Source organism: Balaenoptera ricei, chromosome 8 (assembly GCF_028023285.1).
Source record: "Balaenoptera ricei isolate mBalRic1 chromosome 8, mBalRic1.hap2, whole genome shotgun sequence".
Lineage (NCBI taxonomy): Eukaryota > Metazoa > Chordata > Mammalia > Artiodactyla > Balaenopteridae > Balaenoptera > Balaenoptera ricei.
In genome coordinates, this window is record NC_082646.1 from 98,935,202 (window position 1) to 98,953,231 (window position 18,030).

The window sequence follows — 18,030 nt, forward strand, 5'->3', positions numbered from 1 at the left end:
GCCCGTTCAGAATGTCCCATAATCACAGTCAGACATTATTGCACTCTTTTATTTACAGAAAACACAGATAAAGCATTTCAATGTTCATTTAGCAAATTGAACCACTCTTTTTTTTTTTTTCTTTTTGGCACAAAGAAATATCACAGATGGACCCCAAGATCAATCAGAAAACCATAACATTTATCAGCCGTCACTAGTCCAGGGGCAGTCACAAGACTCAGACAGACGAACAGCATTGCCACAGACTGGAAAAAATAAACAAGGTCCACATTCACCTCACAGTAAAAACCTGCTCACCTGACAGGCAAGGGCGGGCAGGAGGGGGCAGTTTCTCTGCTCCAAGGGAGGGAGGGGCAGTGGGCATTGGGGGACAGAAGCAGGACGGGGAGGGATAAACGCCATTCATAAATTAGAGAGAGGTGGCCTTTTTGTTTTTAACTCCTTACCTCGTAGAAGTAAGACAGTGCAAAAACTACCATACCCTCGCCACTCGTCCATTGGAGAAGCTTCAGAAGTTGTGTGGTTTGGGGTGTCTCTCCTCTCAGGTGCCCGTGTGTGTGCGCGCATATGTGAATGTGTAAGTGCGGTGCTTGTAAACATTGTCACCATCTACCAGAGACACACATCCTTGTGTCTGAACGGGGTGGGGCTGGGGCTGGACCCCACTTCAGGCCCCCTCTGCCCCAGAGATTCCTGTCCAAGACTTAGTGCAAATTTCAGAGACAAAGAGAGGCAGAGGAAGCGGGGTCTGGACAGGGCGCAGGGAGGACACAAAGACGGGGTGGGAGAGGGAGGGGGAAATAAGGCAACAGTTCAAAACGGTCCATTTTATCAAAACCGACACCGTGTCCCCCTCGCCCCCACCCACAGAGCCCTGGTCACGAGAAGGGGCGGAAGTCCCGCTCCTCCACCAAGCTGATGGAGGGGTTCTTGAGCTCCTCCTCCGAGTTGGCCATCTTGTAGCCCAGCTGCGCCAGCACCCGCTGACACGCATTCTGGGCAAAGGCCACGATGTCGTAGGAGAGGCGGAAGCGCCACTTCTCGGCCGTGGCCGCCGAGTTTCGTACGGTGCCGTATTTGTGCTTGCCCAGGGTGGGGTCTCCCCGCGTGTTGTTCTGGATCCAGCGCGCCACGTGGCTGTCCAAGGGGATGCCCAGGAAGCCGTAGATCTCCTCGGTCTTCTTCATGGGGTTCCTGGCCAGGTCCTCGTAGCGCACCAGCATGTACTTGCCCTTGAGCCACGGGGGCCGCATGAGGCCGGTGGACACGGAGTTGGAGAAGTCCTCGCACACCGTGGTCAGCTGCGTCACGTCCAGGTTGTAGGGCTTCCTCCCGGTGCCGTACCAGAGCCGCCAGAGCCGGTACGTGTCGCGGAAGGTCTCGCTGCGGGAAGCCAGAATGCCACGTGGGTCTCGGACCAGCTGGATGACCTTGAGGTTTAACCGGGGGTCTTCAACCAGGGCCCGCAAGTCGTTAACCTCGGGCACCCGCACCGTCTTAATGGCCACGTGGCTGCGCTCCCGACAGGCCTCGGCGGCCACCGTCAAGTTCAGCAGGCCGCACTTGCGCACGCAGTCCCCCTCCTCCAGCACCAGGTCCGCGGAGCCCGGAGGCTCGCACACGGGGCGAGAGCACAGTACCCTGCTGGCCCCACGGCGGAAGATCCTGTCGGTGGTGTGGTTGACGGGCGGCGGCTTGATGTAGTTCTCCAGGAAGTAGAGGTCACAGTCGTAGAGGCTCCTCAGGAGGTCACGGCTGGCTCCCAGCATGACCCGCCGATCCGCGGGGCTCTTGCCCTGGGTGAGGCGGGGGATCAGCGTGTTCTGGACGTGATAGAGCGGCTCAAACAGGTAGAAGACGTCCAGGTGCTGGTTGAAGAGCTGGCCCACGAAGGATGAGCCGCTGCGCGTGGTGGCCAGGATGAGGACGTGAGTCTTGCGGGAGAGGTTATAGGCGAAGGTGGGGCTCTCTTCGCACAGCCGCTCGGCCAACCCCGCCTCCGCCAGACCCGGGCAGGTGTGGAAGGACTTGGCGGTGAAGGTGCGAATGGCCGTGTACTGGATGGCGATGGAGGCCAGGGCAAGGAGGAGGACGGCCTTCCAGGAACATTGCATGGCTGGGCACCTTCATGGGGCTGCTTCTCCACCATGTGAGGTCTGTGGGCAAAGGCGGGCAGCCGTCAGGGAGCAGCAGCCAGGCTTGGGTGCCTCCTAAGGCCAGGGGCACTGGCTTGCTCCCTTGGAGAAGGTGGTCTCCAGCCCGCCTGGGGAAGGGCTCCAGCTCCCTGCCCCAGAGCTCACACATGCATCTGAGGCCTAAATGGCTCCTGCACTAGACTTTACCATTCTCTGGGAACTCCTGGGAGCTATTAGGGACTGATTCCCATACCCTGGGGTTTACCCTACAGAAGGCTGCGGGGCCTCCCATCATGAACTGAGTTCCTTAGTGGGGCCTGACTGGGCAAGACCCTCACACTCCCAACTCCCACACTGGGGAATGACCAGTTCCCACCTCAAGCCATTCCCCTGTCACTGCCTGTCACCCCTGCTGGCATCTCCTGGGCCCACCTGCATCTTCTTCCACCCCCACGAGCTGGCACCCAGTTCCCCAGGGCGTCATCTTTCCTCCATCCTCTGCCCACCCCCAAGAGGAAGAAGAGTCCATGTCAGATGCCTCCCCCTGGCCCAAGTCCTCATGCAGAAAGGACCCCTGCACTCAGTGAGTTGGTGGGCTGCTAGCATCCCATGCCCACTGGGCCGGGAAAGGTGCACAGCTGTGTCATGCCCTCCCCCCCGCCCCCCAAATTTACAGATGCAGGTGACCAGCTTGTTCCGGAAGAGGACTCCTGGGGCTCACGGAGTCCCTGAGAGCCAGCTGGCCCAGAGCAGAGACAGGGTCCAGGGGCTGCAGAGAAGCCTCCGTTCCTGGGCCCCAGCGCCCTCCAGGATTTGCTCCTGGCCACTGAGGGAGGGGTCCAGGCCATGGGGCAGATGACCCTACTGTCAGCAGAGTGAACTGGTTCCTCCAGCCCCCCTCCCCCAGCCAGTCCTCAAGGGCCTCCATCTTTAGGCCCTCACCCCCTTCTGCCCACAGGGTAAGCGCAGGGACCCCACTGTGATCCAACAGTGGCCCCAGAGAACCCAGGCAGGGCAGTGAGAAGAGGAAGGGGTGGTACAGAAGGGGCATCTCAAGGAACTGAGAAAGCATGGGGGATGGGGAGGGCAGGGAGAGCGAGGGTGAGGAGCTAACCTGGGCATCTGAAAGCCGCCCCCGAGATGGGCTAGCTCAGTGACCAGCCCTGGGGAAGGCGAGGCAGAGAGGACTCCACTACTCACCAAACAGGGGCTGTTCTGAGCTGGGCAGTCCGCAGCCACCAGGTCTCCAGGCCCCGGCGGCAGCCACTGCCTGTGCAGCAGCCCTGTGGCCAGAAGACTGCAAGGAGACAGGGAAGGCAGGGGTGCTGAAGGGGGGCTCCAAGCTCCTCCCTCCCGACCCCTTCTCTCCTGTGTCCTGCGCCCCACAGACAGCTCTCCAGGGCTGGGCAACAAAGGCCCTGCTTGCTTTCCCAGATTTATCACTGACTCAGGGCTCCAAATAAGCCAGTGCCATCTCTGATCCCCTGGATCCAGCCCTCTGAGGCCTGGGCTGCATCCCACCCCCTTCACCCACCTCTTCCACCCCCTACCCATATCCTCCTAGCAAGTCTCAGTCCCTGTGTTCACACCACGCCCCAGTGGGCAGGGAGCTGGCAAGCCTGTCCGCCCAGCTGGCTGAGCGTTGGTGCCCCACTTGGGCAACCACCCCGTGGAGGCACCCCTCCCAGCTACCACCAGAGGGAGCTGCAAAGAAATCCACTGGCCGCTAACATCCCCAGGCCTGGCGAGCTCAATTCAGCTCTGGTGACCAGACTGACCCAACCAGACACAGCGGCTAGTGCCCAAGAACGGAACGGTCAGAGGCAAAGTTGTCCCAGCAAATGGGGCCGGGGCACAGTCCAGATTGGTTCTGCAGTTAAAATCAGCAGAGCATCCTGACCCTTCGCAATTCAACTTGTTCAGTGATTCCCCAAGAGGGGTGTTAGCGGAAGTCAGCAAGGACAGGGGTGCTCACCCCAGATCTCCAGGCGGAAGCGGTGGCTCAGTCGAGACCACCCACACGCTGAGGCCCACGAGGAGGGGACAGCCAGGAAGTGAGGTTCCTCTTCTAACCACGCGGAGAGAGGAGAACGGCTACCTGAAACTCAAAGCAAAAGTGGACCAGGGAGCATCCGGCATCTGGATGCTCTTCACAGATCCTAAGTTAAAACACCAAGACGGCAACATTATTTTTGTTAGTGTCTACTGAGTATTTCCTAAGTGCTAAGCAGTTTCCCCGCCCTAGCTCATCAATTCCCTGCAAGAACTTTACATGGAAGCCAGTATTGGCTCCATTTCACAGGAGAGAAAGCTGAGGCACAGAGAGGTGGAGAAACCTGCCTGAACTCACACGCTTGGCTTACCCCCATCTAGCAGGTTCCCCAGAGCCCGCTCTCCTTCCTTCTGAGGAGATTTGACTTACTGTTCCTCCAGGTTACCTGTACTTGGCCTTCAAACATGCATTCAATTAATGCCCCCCATTTGTTTGTGAATCAGCATGAGAGCGACCGGACATTAGAAGGGGACATTCAGACGGTTTCTGAGACTTAGAGCATATTTCTTCCCTTTGCTGTCTGGTCTGGTCGATCTACTGGCTCGTGGCTGATGGGGTGAACTCCTGTGCCTTGTGAATATTCTTCCCACATCCCCTGTATGGAACGACTCCCTTGAGGGCAGGGCGAGCAGGTCCTCATTTCCCAAACCTGCAGTGCTGCCTGGCTCGGCTCACTCACCCAACTCGCCACATCATGTTATTCCTTACAGCCCCCTCTGGAAGGTCAGCGTCCTCACTCCCATTGTTCAGATGATGAAATTAAGACTCAAAGACTAAGCAAATGGGCATGATAAGCAACCAAGAAGTAGCAGAGACTCGAATCCCTCTGGGACAGACTCTTAGGCCAGTGCTGTGGCCCTTTCACACCAGCATAGCGGGGAAGAAACATGCTGAAGCTTGAGGAAGGGCACAGAAGCTGGAGTGAGATGGCAGTGGGCCGGCTGAGGCTCTGGGGCCTAGGAGTCCTGTTTTAAGTATGAAACTCCACTTGGTACCTAGAGGAAGCAGTACCATGTCACCAGGTGGCAGTAAATAGGGGAAAGCACAGTCTAAATTCCAGAGAAACTCCAATGTAATCAGAGAAACACCACAGCCCTGACCACATCCCATCCCACCCTGCCTCACCCCACGACAGCAGAAGATGTTGTCTCCATCGGTACCCAGAGAGAACAGTTTCTCTGCATTACATGTGACTCCCCTGCAAAGTGCAGGCCCACCCTTTCCAAGTGCCCTAAGACAAATGTGAACACCTTTAGAGAACAGGGAGGGAAAGCCACCAATATTCATGCAAAGTAATATTTTTAAGTTATTTAGGGGTCCATTCTTTAGTTGCAATGCTGTTTCGTTCCGCTGTATTTCCTTTGTATTTATTCACAAGCATGTTAGTTACCTAGTATGAGCCAGGCACTGTTCTGGGCACTACGGGTAAAATAACACAAAGGAAAGCAAGCACTTACTGGGCATTCGAGATGTTTCTCCCAGGCATATGCTCCCTTCCCAGGCATCAGTTCATCTAGCCCTCACTAATCTTATGAGGTCATAGTCCCGTTTTACAGATAAGCAGACTGAGGTTCTGCAAGGTTAGATAACTTCCCCAAGCTCATACCCTTAGTAAGAGGTAGAGCCAGGATACCAGCTCAGGCGGTATGCTCTAGAGTCCATGCTCGAATCCTCCTCCCTGACCCACTCCCTCTTCAACTACGTTCAACACCCTTTGGTCCCCACCAAGACAGGAAACAGAAGTCTTAAAGAGACTCCACTTAACTCTAGGATTCCAGTTCCAAAAACAATGCACCCAAGGTTTTCTTTAAAGAGGAGCATCTTTCAGGGAGGAGACCATTTAAGTTTCTTCCCCCCAATTCCTCTCCCTACCGCCACCCAAAGAAACGTAAGGCCAGGCCTGGAACCTGCTGTCTTTGTCAATAAATCAGAAGTAACTAAAGCATCATTGCAATGTTATAAATCCCTAAAAAAGTAGGACTCAGATTCACTAGGTACAGCCTGGACACACAGGAGGGGAATGTGTTTGAAGGCCCAGACACAAGCCATCCTCCTCTCCCCGCCCCAGGAGGGCAAAGCGAGGGCATGGGAACGGGAAGATGGAGGAAGTCTGGCCCTCCTAGAACTGCCCCTGCTCTCCTGCCAGCCTGGCAGAGCCGGGACCACGGCCGGCCAAGCGTCCTTGGTATGCTGGAGGCATCTGCCCTGGAAACCAGAGGCCCTGAGGCCAGGCCCTTTGTTCCCAGGGGAGCTTTGGCCACTGCAAAGGATTCCTCAAGGCCCTCAACCTCTAAGCCAGACTGTGAGCCCCAGAGCCCCTCTCTGGGCTTCTAGCAGCCTCTGGCATGGCCTCCCTCCACCTCTGGTTAGTCAAAATCCAGGCAAGCCTTAGACACGGGGGCCAAGAATCTGTAACTTGTTACAGAAGTCACCCACTCCCAAAAGAAAGCTTAGTATCAGCCACCTTCAAAGCAGGGCACAGGATGGGAGTGGAAAACACCTCTTCCTGGGAGAACTGTAATTCAGAACTAAGAGCTCAAGCCATGAAACCATACCCACCTGGATCTGTCACTTAGCAGGTGCCTGGACCTGGGTGACTCACCAGTTGTCTCTGAGCCTCAGTCTCCCCACCCGTAAACCAGGTATAACCATAGGTATAACCATAGCAGTGGTTATATGAACAGGCATATAATATGGCACAGCCTTGTGCTTGGGACATTGGCTCTGGCACCAGCCCCGTTGACGGCCAGATTTCTCAATCTCCCTGGACCTTTGTTTTCTCACCTGAGAAGCAGGGACAATCTTAACAAGGCTGTTGTAAGGACTAATTAGTTAATACAGTGCCTGGCATGGAGTAGGCACTCAACAAATGTAAGTTACTGTTATCATCATTAAATGTCTTGTTTGCTTTTTGTCTCAGGGAAGCCCCTCAGAACACATCATCACTCTCCCTGACCGCTGTGCCCAGACCTCTGCCAGGCGGGCCTCTGCCCAAAACCCCTTCTTCCCTCGGCTCCTCTCCCAGCCTGGGAGCTTTCTCCTGCGGAGCCACCGCAGTGGCTTTCCTACTTCCCTCTAGTGGCCACGTCCTGTAGTGCAGCCGCTTAGCGCTGCGTCTTGGCTGTGTTCAGAAGTCCTGGCTGGTTGGCTGCAGCCTAATGTGAGGATGCAGGCAGCGGGAGGTGATGTTGCAGGTGGCATGAGGTGTGAGGATGACACGCCACTCGAGCTACGGGCCCCGCTCTGTGCATCCCCTCTCCCTCACCCACACACCAAGAGGCAAGCAGCAACAGGCAGCCTCACATCATCTGGAGGGCCTCTGCTTCCTAGTCTCATTCCGCTCTGGCAGGGGAAGGAACCCTAAACTGAATGTCACAGGCAGGGGCAGCCCACAGGCTCTGCATTTCCCTGGCTGGGTGACCCTGGACTCACCCGCCTGGCCTCTTTGCCCCTCAGTTTTTCCATAGATGCAATGACTCTAAGGGCTTCCCAGGTCTGGCCACTGGAGTTTTCTGATCCAAGGAAGGCCCCATACTCCATCCTCAGAGTCAGGGCCACCCTTGCTGCAGGCTGGGGGACCCTCCTTCGGAAGTGGGAAGGCTCCAGTCACCTTCCAAGAATATACCAGGGCTGGCAGCTCTGCCCCTGCCTCAGTCTGATCCGTGGCTGCCCCAGTGAGGCCCAAGGACCAAGGGGCTCTGCCCTCTGCAGAGCTAGCCCCTGCCACCTGCTCTATTAAATCCCATGCAACACAGTGCTATGGGTCTTTGTCTTTTCTGGGCCACGGACCCCCCTTGGAGAGACACAATCCCTCTTCCCAGGAAGATCCATGTGTGCCCACAATTTTATACACACAATTAGAAGGTTCTTAAACCTCCTAAAACTCACATGTGGGCATCCCTTCTCTTCCCTAAAGGGTTAACCCCTTCATTATTAGCATTCTCCCCGACCCTAGGGTTTTCTTTTCAACTGATTCTATCCGAGAAGGCTCCACAGATGTGTAAGCACTGATGTGGAAACATCACCCAAAATATATTATTAAGTAAAAAATCTAGGGCCAAAAAAGACATGGGCAATAGTGTGCCACCATTTCTCATTTTTAGAAAGGGGATGTGTGTGAATATATATCTATAGATTTGAATTTATGCATGAACAACCACAAGAACTTGCACTGAACCAGTTAACTGTAGCTGCCCAGTGGGAGGAGCTAGGAGACGGGTGGGAGGAAGGCACAGTTTATACTGAGTTGTTGATTCAATTTGAGTTTATTAACCTTGGGGGACAGAGAGTGAAGCTACCCCACGCAAGAACTGGAGGGGCAACTGACGACAGAGTGGGGCACTGAAACTCAGCACTGGCGTCTCACCGTGCCCCCGATTCCGTCCCCAGGGCACTGCCGGCCAGCTCTCTCCTCCCCCCATTTCCAAGGCACCAGGGTTGAATTCACCACCTTTCCGCCAGAACTGGGCTTGGTCTGCTCAGGTGGGGGACAGCAGTCACCTGGGGCTGCTGAGACAAGGCAGCAGCTGAAAAAGGGCGAGACCTCAAAAGGGAGCCTGGGGCTTTGGGGAGCAGCTAAGGCCTGAGATGGGGAAATGACTCCCCTCTCTGTTTTTTCTCCCTGTCCACTTTTCTCCTCCTTTTGTGAAGCCCTGGGGAGACAGGAAGAGCAGAGGAAGAAACCTGAACATTGTTATTTCTCACCAGACTTGGGCGCCAGTATGGAGGGGCCCCAAGGCTCTGGGGTCCCAGGAACTGGAGTAAGGGGCAGAGGGAACTGGACGGGGGCGGGGTTGGGGGGGGAGTTGGCAAACAGGCCTCTGGGATGGAGACTGCAGAAAGGAAATGCTTAATCCCTGCGTCTGCCGTAGCCAGCATCCATCCACCATAAATGTTTGTTTAGTTAAGGCTAAAACACATAAAACGGCAAGGTTTTTTCTTCCTAAGGAAAATGGGGTGATGAAAATGAGGCAAGGGGAAAACAGGGGTACGAAAGTCTGAAAGAACTAGGAGCCAGGTAGTGTACAACAGCCAAGACACTTCTGGGCGACACAGACAGGTCAGAGCTACCTGGCTGCCAGTGGGAAAAAGGGAATATTTCACTTACATGTTTCATAGGATCCGTGAGATGAAGATTAAAGCACCTGCTCAAGCGATACCCAGCTATTACTGCTACTGAATCCAGCACAATATTTCTTCTTAAGGGTCTCCTAGAGAGCCCTGAGCAGGTAGACCTCACACCTAATAAGTCCAAGGAGAAGCGTCGCAGGGCTGTGTCCTGAATCAACCTTCAAGGGGAGCAGTATGCCCACATATAGTTCAGCCACTGCAACCTTCCAGGGGAGGCGATCTGATGGGGTCCAAACTCAGCCTCTGTGGTCTGGGTCAGCCAAGGGGTTACTGGAGGCCCCAGTGCTTCTTTCTCTTTGGAGTCGTGCCCCCTCAGTCTGAAACACTGCGAGGTCTATGGTCCTTCTCCCCAGAACCTGCACCAACACGAACATGGGTTTCGTGTACAATCTCTATAGCCCCTGGGCCCTGTGGCTTATCCACAGACTCCACAGAACCAGAACATCCTTCGGGCACCTCCAATGAGGGCAAGTTCTTACAATCGTGGTTCCAAAGACAAGCATCCGGAGAGTGACCGTCCACCAACTTTTCACCATCAGCAGAGCTGCCTGACTGCCTCTTACGAGCTCTGGTGTCTCCAGCGTCCACACGTGAGGACCCTGGAGACATGCACGTTATCTCAAGCCTCCTTGAGAAGTTACCCACAGGCACGCAAGGCAGCAGGCTGGGTGATGGTTGGGCACCCTGGCTGCAGGGCCAGCCAGGCCCGGGTTGACTCCCACTGCTGATGCATTACAGCTATGAGACCTTGGGCAGGGCACCTAACCTCAATAGGTCTCAGTTGTCCTTATCTGTGAAATGGGAAAGACGATCACAGAATCTTTCGAGTATTTGGGCTGTGAGACAGAAAGCTGATGAGGCTTAGCACAGGGCTGGGCACAGAGCAGGACGCATTAAGTAAGAACCCTGGGCTTGATTTTTAGGGACTACTCTCACCTACGAACAGGCTACAGTGGCCTGGAAACGTTCAGGGAATTAAAACAGTGCCACAGCCTCCTCCACGAAGCTCCCACCATCTGTGTGGTTGGAGACCCTTGTTGTTCGGGCTGCAGAGACTACCTACTGCCCTGCCCTGGGCCCAGCAGGTCAGCGGGTCCGGCCCGACCTGAGAGAAGTTTTCCCCAGCAGCGGGGAGAGGGACCGACCTCCTGGCACAAGGCTCCAGCGTGCCCGACTCCCCACCGGGGAGCAGTGAGTCAGAAGGGCCCGGTTCCCTGTCTCAGGCTGATCCTACCACAGCCCGGCCTACCGCCTGTGGTAGGCGGGACCCTTCTGCACCGACACTGGGCGGAAAGGCCCCGGTTTCCTGTCCCCCCTCCCCTCCGCAGCAGCCACGGCCCGAGTCGAGTACCCAGGCCCCACCCCCTGGATACCGGGGCTTCAGCCCCTCCTCCCAGCTTCAAGGATGGGAAACCGCCAACAGGAGCTAAAGCACGGGCAGCTGCTGCTGGAGGAGCTGGGCGGGGGGCCATCTGTCCCTGGATCCTGGAGTCTCCAGTCTCGGGCCACCTGCCTAAGGCCCAGCTGGCCCCTGGGGACGAGGGAGGGAGGGCTGGGCGCCGGGGGAGGCTCACCTGAGCCCGGGGGCTATTACACCGGATGGAGGGGCTGCAGGAGCGGATACCCAGATATGATCACGGTCCTGGCTCCCATCGAGTGGGTTCTTACCGCAGGTACCACTGCCGTCTTTCACAGATGAGGAGCACAAGGCTGGGGCAAGTGAGGGAACTTGTCCAAGTGCGCACAGCCAGTCCGCGGTCGGGCCAGGATTCAAGCTCGGCTCCGAGGACCCCCAAGCCCCAGCCCTAACCACAAAGCTTAAGCCCCCAGGCCACACCCAAGAGCAAGATTGCACCCAGCACCAGGAGGCTAGAGGGGAGGGGCAGGGAGTGCCAGGGCCAAGGTGGCCACCAGGGTCTCCACACACACTGGTGCCAACCCTGACCTCGGCGTTCACCCAAACCCAGACGTGGGCTCATCCAACCTAGTGACCGTCTCCAAGGACCAGACCCCTGCAGTGTCAGCTGGAGGGATGCGGGCTGCCTATGGCCCTTCCTGCCTGGTTCCCAGCACATCACATGCGTGCGCGTGGGTATCTTCTCACCACTTCCCAGGGGGTTCTACCTCCCCAGCTGAATGACAAAGGGGAGATCATCGCAAAGATTAGAAGAGATGATGGGTGTGGACCAGCCTGGTGCTGCATCCCACATGATGGGCAGCAACCAAAACACACTCTGCTCCCCACTCCCGGGCTGCAGGTCTGGCCAGGCAAGTAGAGGGGGGAGTGGGTAGCTTCATGGCCAGGAATGCCCAAATCCTATGCAGCCAAGAGGACACCAATGGTGTCTTCATTACCACCTTGCCTAAAGTGGTCTGGAATGGGGCAAAGGGTTTGGGCTCAAGGCCCAGAGGTCCCCCCTGGTCCCTAAGCCCAGAACTTACCACCAGCCTGCAGCTGGTCCCAAGGATGCCAGACAGTTCAATCTGTCAGTCCTCTGTCTCCTGGATGAGAAGCGTTAGGGAGAGCCCCTCACTGGTAACATGACAATCGGATGAGTATCCCTGCCCCTACGTCAACAGGGACCTCCAGAAGACATAATGGCAGCTGCTCATGGAGGGCCCATCTCACCGGTGAGGGACCGAGGCTCACAGAGGTTACGCAACTTGTTCCCATAGCTGAGAAGCGGCGGGGTAGGGAACTGGATGCGGGCCACGGGGTGCTGTACGTGAGGTGCATATGCAGCGAAGTCCTCCCCTGTCCAAGGCGTTCCCTAAAGGCTTCCCTTCCTTCCCTCTCTGACCCGCTAAAACCCTTGGTCTGAACCACTGCAGTTACTCTCCTGACGCTGTACACCCTGTAAGGTGCACTTAAGTGGTTAGGAGCAACACAGCAGAGGGTGACACCCAGACCTTGGATCCAGGGCAGCCTTACCCTCCCAAGACCTTAGCAGGCCCCTGGGGAGGGGAGATCATGCCCACCTCCCAGGGGAGGTGAGGGTCTTAACTGAGATCTCAAACATAATGCTCTTAGCGTTATGGTAACGCTCTCAGTGCATGGTACGAAGTACTCACTCAGTGATACCTTCGGAATGTCAGCATCAGACTTGTCTGTCGTCTTCATCTGCTTACAGAATCCCTGAGGGAGGGCACCAGGCCCCCTGCACACCCCCACCCCCAGTGCACAGCTTGGGGCCCCCAGAACACGGCAGGGACTCAGTGGGTGCTAAACTACTCACTCCCCCAAGCAGAGACCGGAGAAGGGGAGGGCTGTGCTCTGTTCCCCATCCCAGAAGAAGAGATGAGCATTCCCGACAATTCCCAGCCCACAGCCTTGCAACTCTAATCAAGGAGCAAACACAAAGAGGGAATCTCTAAACATTTAGAAAACACGGGAACTGTGTGCCCCACGCGGCACCGTGGGGCTTTATAAAGAACAAATCATGCCTGACAAACTTGATAGCTTTCTTGATAGAACTACAAGACTGGTAGATGAAGGAAATGCAGGCAGGGTAATATATCTTGATTTTTAGCAAAGCATTTGATACAGCGCCTCAAGCAATCTTACAAAATTAATTCAAACAGACTTGGCCCTAAGCACTTGTCATGGAGCTGAAAGCAAGAGGGGGCAGGTCCCAAGGGTCCTGGGTGGAGGAGGCAAACCCAGAGGTAAGGGGCTGAGGGACAGAGTCTGGGAGAGGGGGCAGGGCTGCCAAGACCCAGCGCTGGGTCAGATCTTATCTAACATCTTCATTAATGATCCTGAGAGAGGGAGTAAACAGTCCGTTAATGAAATTTGCAGAGGATATTAAATTAGAAGGTGTTGTGAACACCAATGAGGATGGCAAAGCGGTCCAGAGAGACCTGGGGGAAGAACCTTGGCAGGAAACTGTCAGCATGGAGGAGGGTAGGGAAGGTTCTGGGCAGCATCTGGGGCTACCTGGAGAGCCAGGGAAGAGGGATGGGCATCCCCAGGGCTGGGGTGGGGCTGGGAGCAGCCACAGCTAGCTTGGGTGATGGCTTTAACAGGCAAACCCCAAGAATCTCAGTTTTCCCATCTGTAAAACAGAAGGAAGGACAAGCAGATATGGAGGATGGTTTGCAGCTCTGAGAGCTGGTACTGATACAGGGATTGCCTTTAGGGAGCTTGGAGCTGAAGCCCACCTTATGGGAGGGGAGGGGGGGAACGGTGACACAGAGAGGAGGAGGGGCTGTCTGCAGGCCAGGGAGGGGAGGGCAGCAACTGAAAGAAGGGCCGGTGCGGGAGACTGGCTGGGCCATCACAGGAGCTCAGAATGCCCTCAGGCCACGCGCAGCTGCTGCCGAGGCAGGCGCTGCTGGGGTAAGCAGAAGTGGGCAGGCCCCCCTCCCAGCCTGCTGGGCAGTAGCACATCAGCTGGTGCCTCAGGCTGGAGCCCCGAGCCAGTCCAGACTTGTAGGGTACGTCGCGAACACTTCAGCAACAGAGGTTCTAACCTGCGGAGATGAGGAGGCCAGCGTCTGTTATCTTTCTGGAGAGTTCCTGACCCCTCTTTGGTGGATCATCGGGAGATGCTTCTCCAGCCAGGTGAACCGGCCTCTCCAGGATCAGGGAAAGTTGCCCCATTCCAGTCCCCTCTCTCTGTCCTCAGAGCCTGGACCTCTCCTGCCCCTCTACCTCTGGCCCAATTTCTAGGGGGCTGAGGCGGGAAGCTGCCCATCCGTTTGGACTTGGAGGATTTGTTCCCACAAAGCTCCTAGACAGGTGGGGTCTGAACGGGAGCCAGGACTCCCTAGCGTGGTGCTCAAGCCCTCAGCAACCTAAATAAGTGCTCCGTGGGAGGAAGAAATGGATGGCTGGTTCCCAGCTGGGGGTGTACCGGCACTGCTGGGGAGGCTCTTCCAAAGCAGGAGGCCAGCCCTGCCAGATGTCAAGACCACCTGCCAAACACAGAGGATGGATCCAGGTGAATGCACTGCCAGGGGAGTTCCTTCCAACACCCTGAATTAATAATAATGACACTTATTGAACACTTACTATGGCTGCGTTCTGAGTGTCTTCCTCATATTAACGCATTTGACCTTCCCAACAACCCTATGAGGTAGGTAAAGTGCTCTTATTTTCCCCATTTCACAGAGGAGGAGACTGAGGCATACGGTGGCAGCCATAAGCCTTGGCACCTAGTCAGAAAGCCCATGGGAGAAGCAGCAACCTGCCAAGAGCCACAGAGGGAGCTGAGCAGCTCCTGGGGTGGAGGGGCGTAACCCCAGTGGGTAGGGAGAGGCAGCCCCTCCTGTAAGGACCCCAGAGCCTTGCCCAGCCTCTCCCTGCCCCCCTTGAAGGGAGTTGGTCCAACTCCTGCCACACTTGTGGAGCCTGATTTTACTATATGTTTCCCTTCTCCCCGACCAGCGCTGGCCGCGCTACACCGAGTCCTCTGAACAAGTCTGTTTCCATAGAAACCATACAGTGACTCAGGGCTTCGGGACCTTCTCTGAACCAGATTATGAATATCAAATGCTCTCTCCCCGCACCAATGCAGAGTGAGTTGGAAAAGTAAAGAGAGACCCACAGTGGGCAAGGGGGAGAAACAGGAATGTGGGCAAGGGGAACTGGGGGTGGGGCACAAGCCTGCCCCCCCGCAGTGAGAGCATGGCATCTGGGGCCCCCTGCAGACTCTGGAGCACAGATGTACACCTCCTCCGTGTGTGTGCAGCCGGTACACACATACCCCTACATCAGCACCATCGGCACCACTCCTCCTCTGGAAGTAGGGCCCTGTGGGCGGGGAACAGGGAGGTAAGGGGGCTCTACATCCCTTCTAATGGCGGGACTTCAGGGCCAGGGAGGAGGGAAGCTTGTCTGCAAGAGGAGCTTGACTTCAGATGTAGAAGAGCAAACCTCTGGCCAAAAACATTGCAATACTCAGCAAAGAGGGAAATTTGGATTTTAGGGGGGAAATGTGTTTCTGCTTTAAGGTGAGGAGGTCGGCATTAATTGTTTGTGCCAGGAGGGAGGCGGCGCTATGATTTCAAAGCCTCAGCAGGGTTGGGGGGATCATTAGAAGAGACTTTCTCTCACTTGCCCTCCCACCCTGGCCTGGCCTAGGCCACTCACCTGCCCTGATCAGGACAGCAGCAGGAAAATCAAAGTTTGCAATGCCAGGCTCCTGGCCTCTCTCAGGGGGCTAAGGGCCCAGGGCAAATCCACCCCCTCCTTTCCCCAGTAGCTCCCTGAAAACCCAGGAGGGAGAGGAAGAGAATAGGTTGGAGGCTTGATACCTCCCTGGTGAATCCGATGTGTGAGTCATGACGGTGAGAGCACTTAGAAAAAGAAACAGGGTCATGGTGATGCCTGTTAAGTGTCCCCAGCAGCCGAGGACTGGAGCCTCGGTACTGCCTGCCCAGGTAAGGTCTCTCTGCCTGAGACAGCCAACCCCACCTCCAGGGGTTGAGGAACCCCTGAAGCAGGTACCTGCTGGTACCTCGGCCCCCACCTGCTTGCCTCTTATACCTACAGCTCCTCTGGCCTCCCAGCCAGGGTGCCTACCTCCTGCCCCCAATCCCAGGTCCCCTCTGCCTCCAGCCCCTATAGGCCCTCGGGAAGATGCTGGGCTCAATGTCTGTCCCTGACTGGACATCCACCTCCCCATCTCCTGCCCCCACCTCTCTGTCAAAGGTCTAAGCCCATCCTCTGGTACTTGGACTCCCCAGTGGCCTTTCTTAGAAGCCTCCCTGTGGTATCCAAAATCTGGCCAAGGTGTCACCCTAGGACGACCATTAGGTCTTACCTTTTAACCCCTAGCTTCCCGGCCAAGGCCGCTCTGGGTTCCCAGAGCCCGGGAGGCGCTGCTCTCCGGGTCCTACCCAGGGAAGAGCAGGAGGGTGGTTCCGCGGGGGTTCTGCACCTTCCAGCAGCCCCTGCCCCGCCCCCCCCCCCGGCCAGTCCAGCGCAGCGTGGTCGGTACCGGTGCGGGGCAGGGGCGGGGGGCAGGAAGCAGGACGCTGCCCCTGTCTCCGCGTGCAACCCTGGTTTGGAAAGTTGGTGCAGGCGTGGGGACCTCAGGGTTTCCCGGCTTCTCAGCAGCCCAGAGCCTGGCAGGCTGTGGGACGATGAGCCTCGGGCAGCCCCCGAGTGCGCTTCGCAGCGAAGGGGAGCGGGCGCCCCGGGGCCGCCGCGCGTCTCAAGTTTGCTGCCCTCCCCAAATGGGGGCGGGTAGGGCTAGGGTGAGCGCGGCGCTCACCCACCGCCAGCCCGGGAAGCCCTTTCCTGCGCCCGACAAGCTGCTGTCCTCCCCCCGCCCCGCACCGCCCTTAGCGACCGTCCCCGAGCGGAGGGGCGTCTCCCACCGCGCCCGCGCCCCTCCCGGCTGCTGCGGCCAGTGTCCGCGCCCGCCCGCCCCGGGGCCCGCCGGGCCCGGCCGGTACCTGGTCGGGGGCGCACCGGGAGCCGCTGCAGCGCCCCGCGCCGGCTCCATCCTCGGGTCTGGAGTCAGGCTCGCGGGGGGCCGGCGGGCGGCGGTGGCGGCGGCGGCGGCGGCGGCGGCATCCTCCGCCCCCCGCGCCCTCCTCCTCGGCCTCCCTCCTCCCTCCTCTTCCACCGCCTCCGCGCGCCCCTCACGGGCCCCTCTTCATGGCCCGGGGGCGCGAGCCCGGGACGGCTGGGCCAGCTGAGAGCGTTCTCCGGGGCAGGGCGCGGGACTGGGGACGGGAACGCGAGGGCCCCAGGGGCGCCGGGCCGTGGGCCGGGACCCGGAGCGCCGCAGCCCGGGGCGCCGGAGGAGAGCAGCAGCCGCAAGCGCCTGAGCCTCGCCGAGCGCCCGCCCGGCCGCCCGCCCTGCGTCCCGAGTCCTGAGCAGCGGCGGCGGCGGCGGCTACAGCGCCGAGCGAGCGGCAGGCGCTGCGGTCCGGGCTCCACCCCCCAAAGCCGCCCGCCCCTCGGCTGCCGCCCGCCCCCTGCTCTTCCCCACCCCTCCACCGCGCGCCCTCCGGCTCCCCGCGCCGCCCTGCCGGCTCCCGCTCCCCGCTCTGCCCGAGCCACCAGCGCTAGCGACACCCCCTCCACAGGCCGGTTTCTGTGCCAACCCACCCAAACCCGGGGGAGCCACACCCACACCCCGGGTTTTGGGAGATCGGTGAGCCAGGGCGCAGGCTACCCATTGGCACCTCTTTCCGTACCCTCTCCCCCCCGCCCCGCCCCCCGGGGGCGCTCTCAGAGGGCCTTCTGCCTGAGTGCCCCTCCCCTTCCAGAAGTTCGGCTGGAGCCCCAGACTAGCCCCGGGCCGATTGTCCTCTACCCCTTCCCCAGCCAGCGCAACGGGGTTGGGGGCGGGGGGGACTCCAAAACCCAGAACTGGAGCCAACCATCTTTTGGTGCCAATACCTCAACACGCACCCCCTAGCCCACCCCCCTCAACCCCCTTTACTTCTGAGCTGTGTAGATGAATCATTTGCTCCCGTTCCATTTGTACCTCTTGGGCAGGGTCAAGGGGGTGGTTTGGGGGGGGGGGGCATTAAGGTGGATTTGCTGGCAGAACCTCTTCCAGGCCAATGCCCCACCCCACCCCCGCCCAGCCCCTTCCTACCAGCCCTTGGCACTCCTAGGTGGAAACCTGGAGTCACTGCTGCCCTTACGTAGGGAGACCTGCCCACAGAGCCCGGATCCCACAGGCTGAGCACCTCAGCCTCTCATTCTTTGCACAAATATTGACTGAGCATCTCCCGCAGGCCAGGCCT

At 58.0% G+C, this 18,030-nt stretch overlaps 1 protein-coding gene across 2 annotated transcripts; it reads right to left on the reverse strand.

Moving 5' to 3' along the window:
• Nucleotides 1-35: 35 nt before the first annotated feature.
• On the reverse strand, nucleotides 36-16,754 carry CHST1 (carbohydrate sulfotransferase 1). Of its 2 annotated transcripts, XM_059929664.1 has the most exons (4): nucleotides 16,723-16,754; nucleotides 4,111-4,233; nucleotides 3,336-3,432; nucleotides 36-2,156 (listed from the first exon to the last, which is right to left on the reverse strand). In XM_059929664.1, the coding sequence occupies exon 4, from the start codon at nucleotides 2,112-2,114 to the stop codon at nucleotides 879-881; it is 1,236 nt and encodes a 411-aa protein (XP_059785647.1). In that variant the 5' UTR covers nucleotides 2,115-2,156; nucleotides 3,336-3,432; nucleotides 4,111-4,233; nucleotides 16,723-16,754; the 3' UTR covers nucleotides 36-878. The 2 variants fall into 2 exon arrangements, with proteins under 2 accessions (XP_059785647.1, XP_059785648.1); XM_059929665.1 differs by lacking the exons at nucleotides 3,336-3,432; nucleotides 16,723-16,754 and having other exon boundaries at nucleotides 4,111-5,310.
• Nucleotides 16,755-18,030: the final 1,276 nt, after the last annotated feature.

What these genes read in the sequence shown, in the direction of transcription:
- CHST1 (XM_059929664.1), bottom strand. Translation starts at nt 2,114, where the DNA reads ATGCAATGTTCCTGGAAGGCCGTCCTCCTCCTTGCCCTGGCCTCCATC.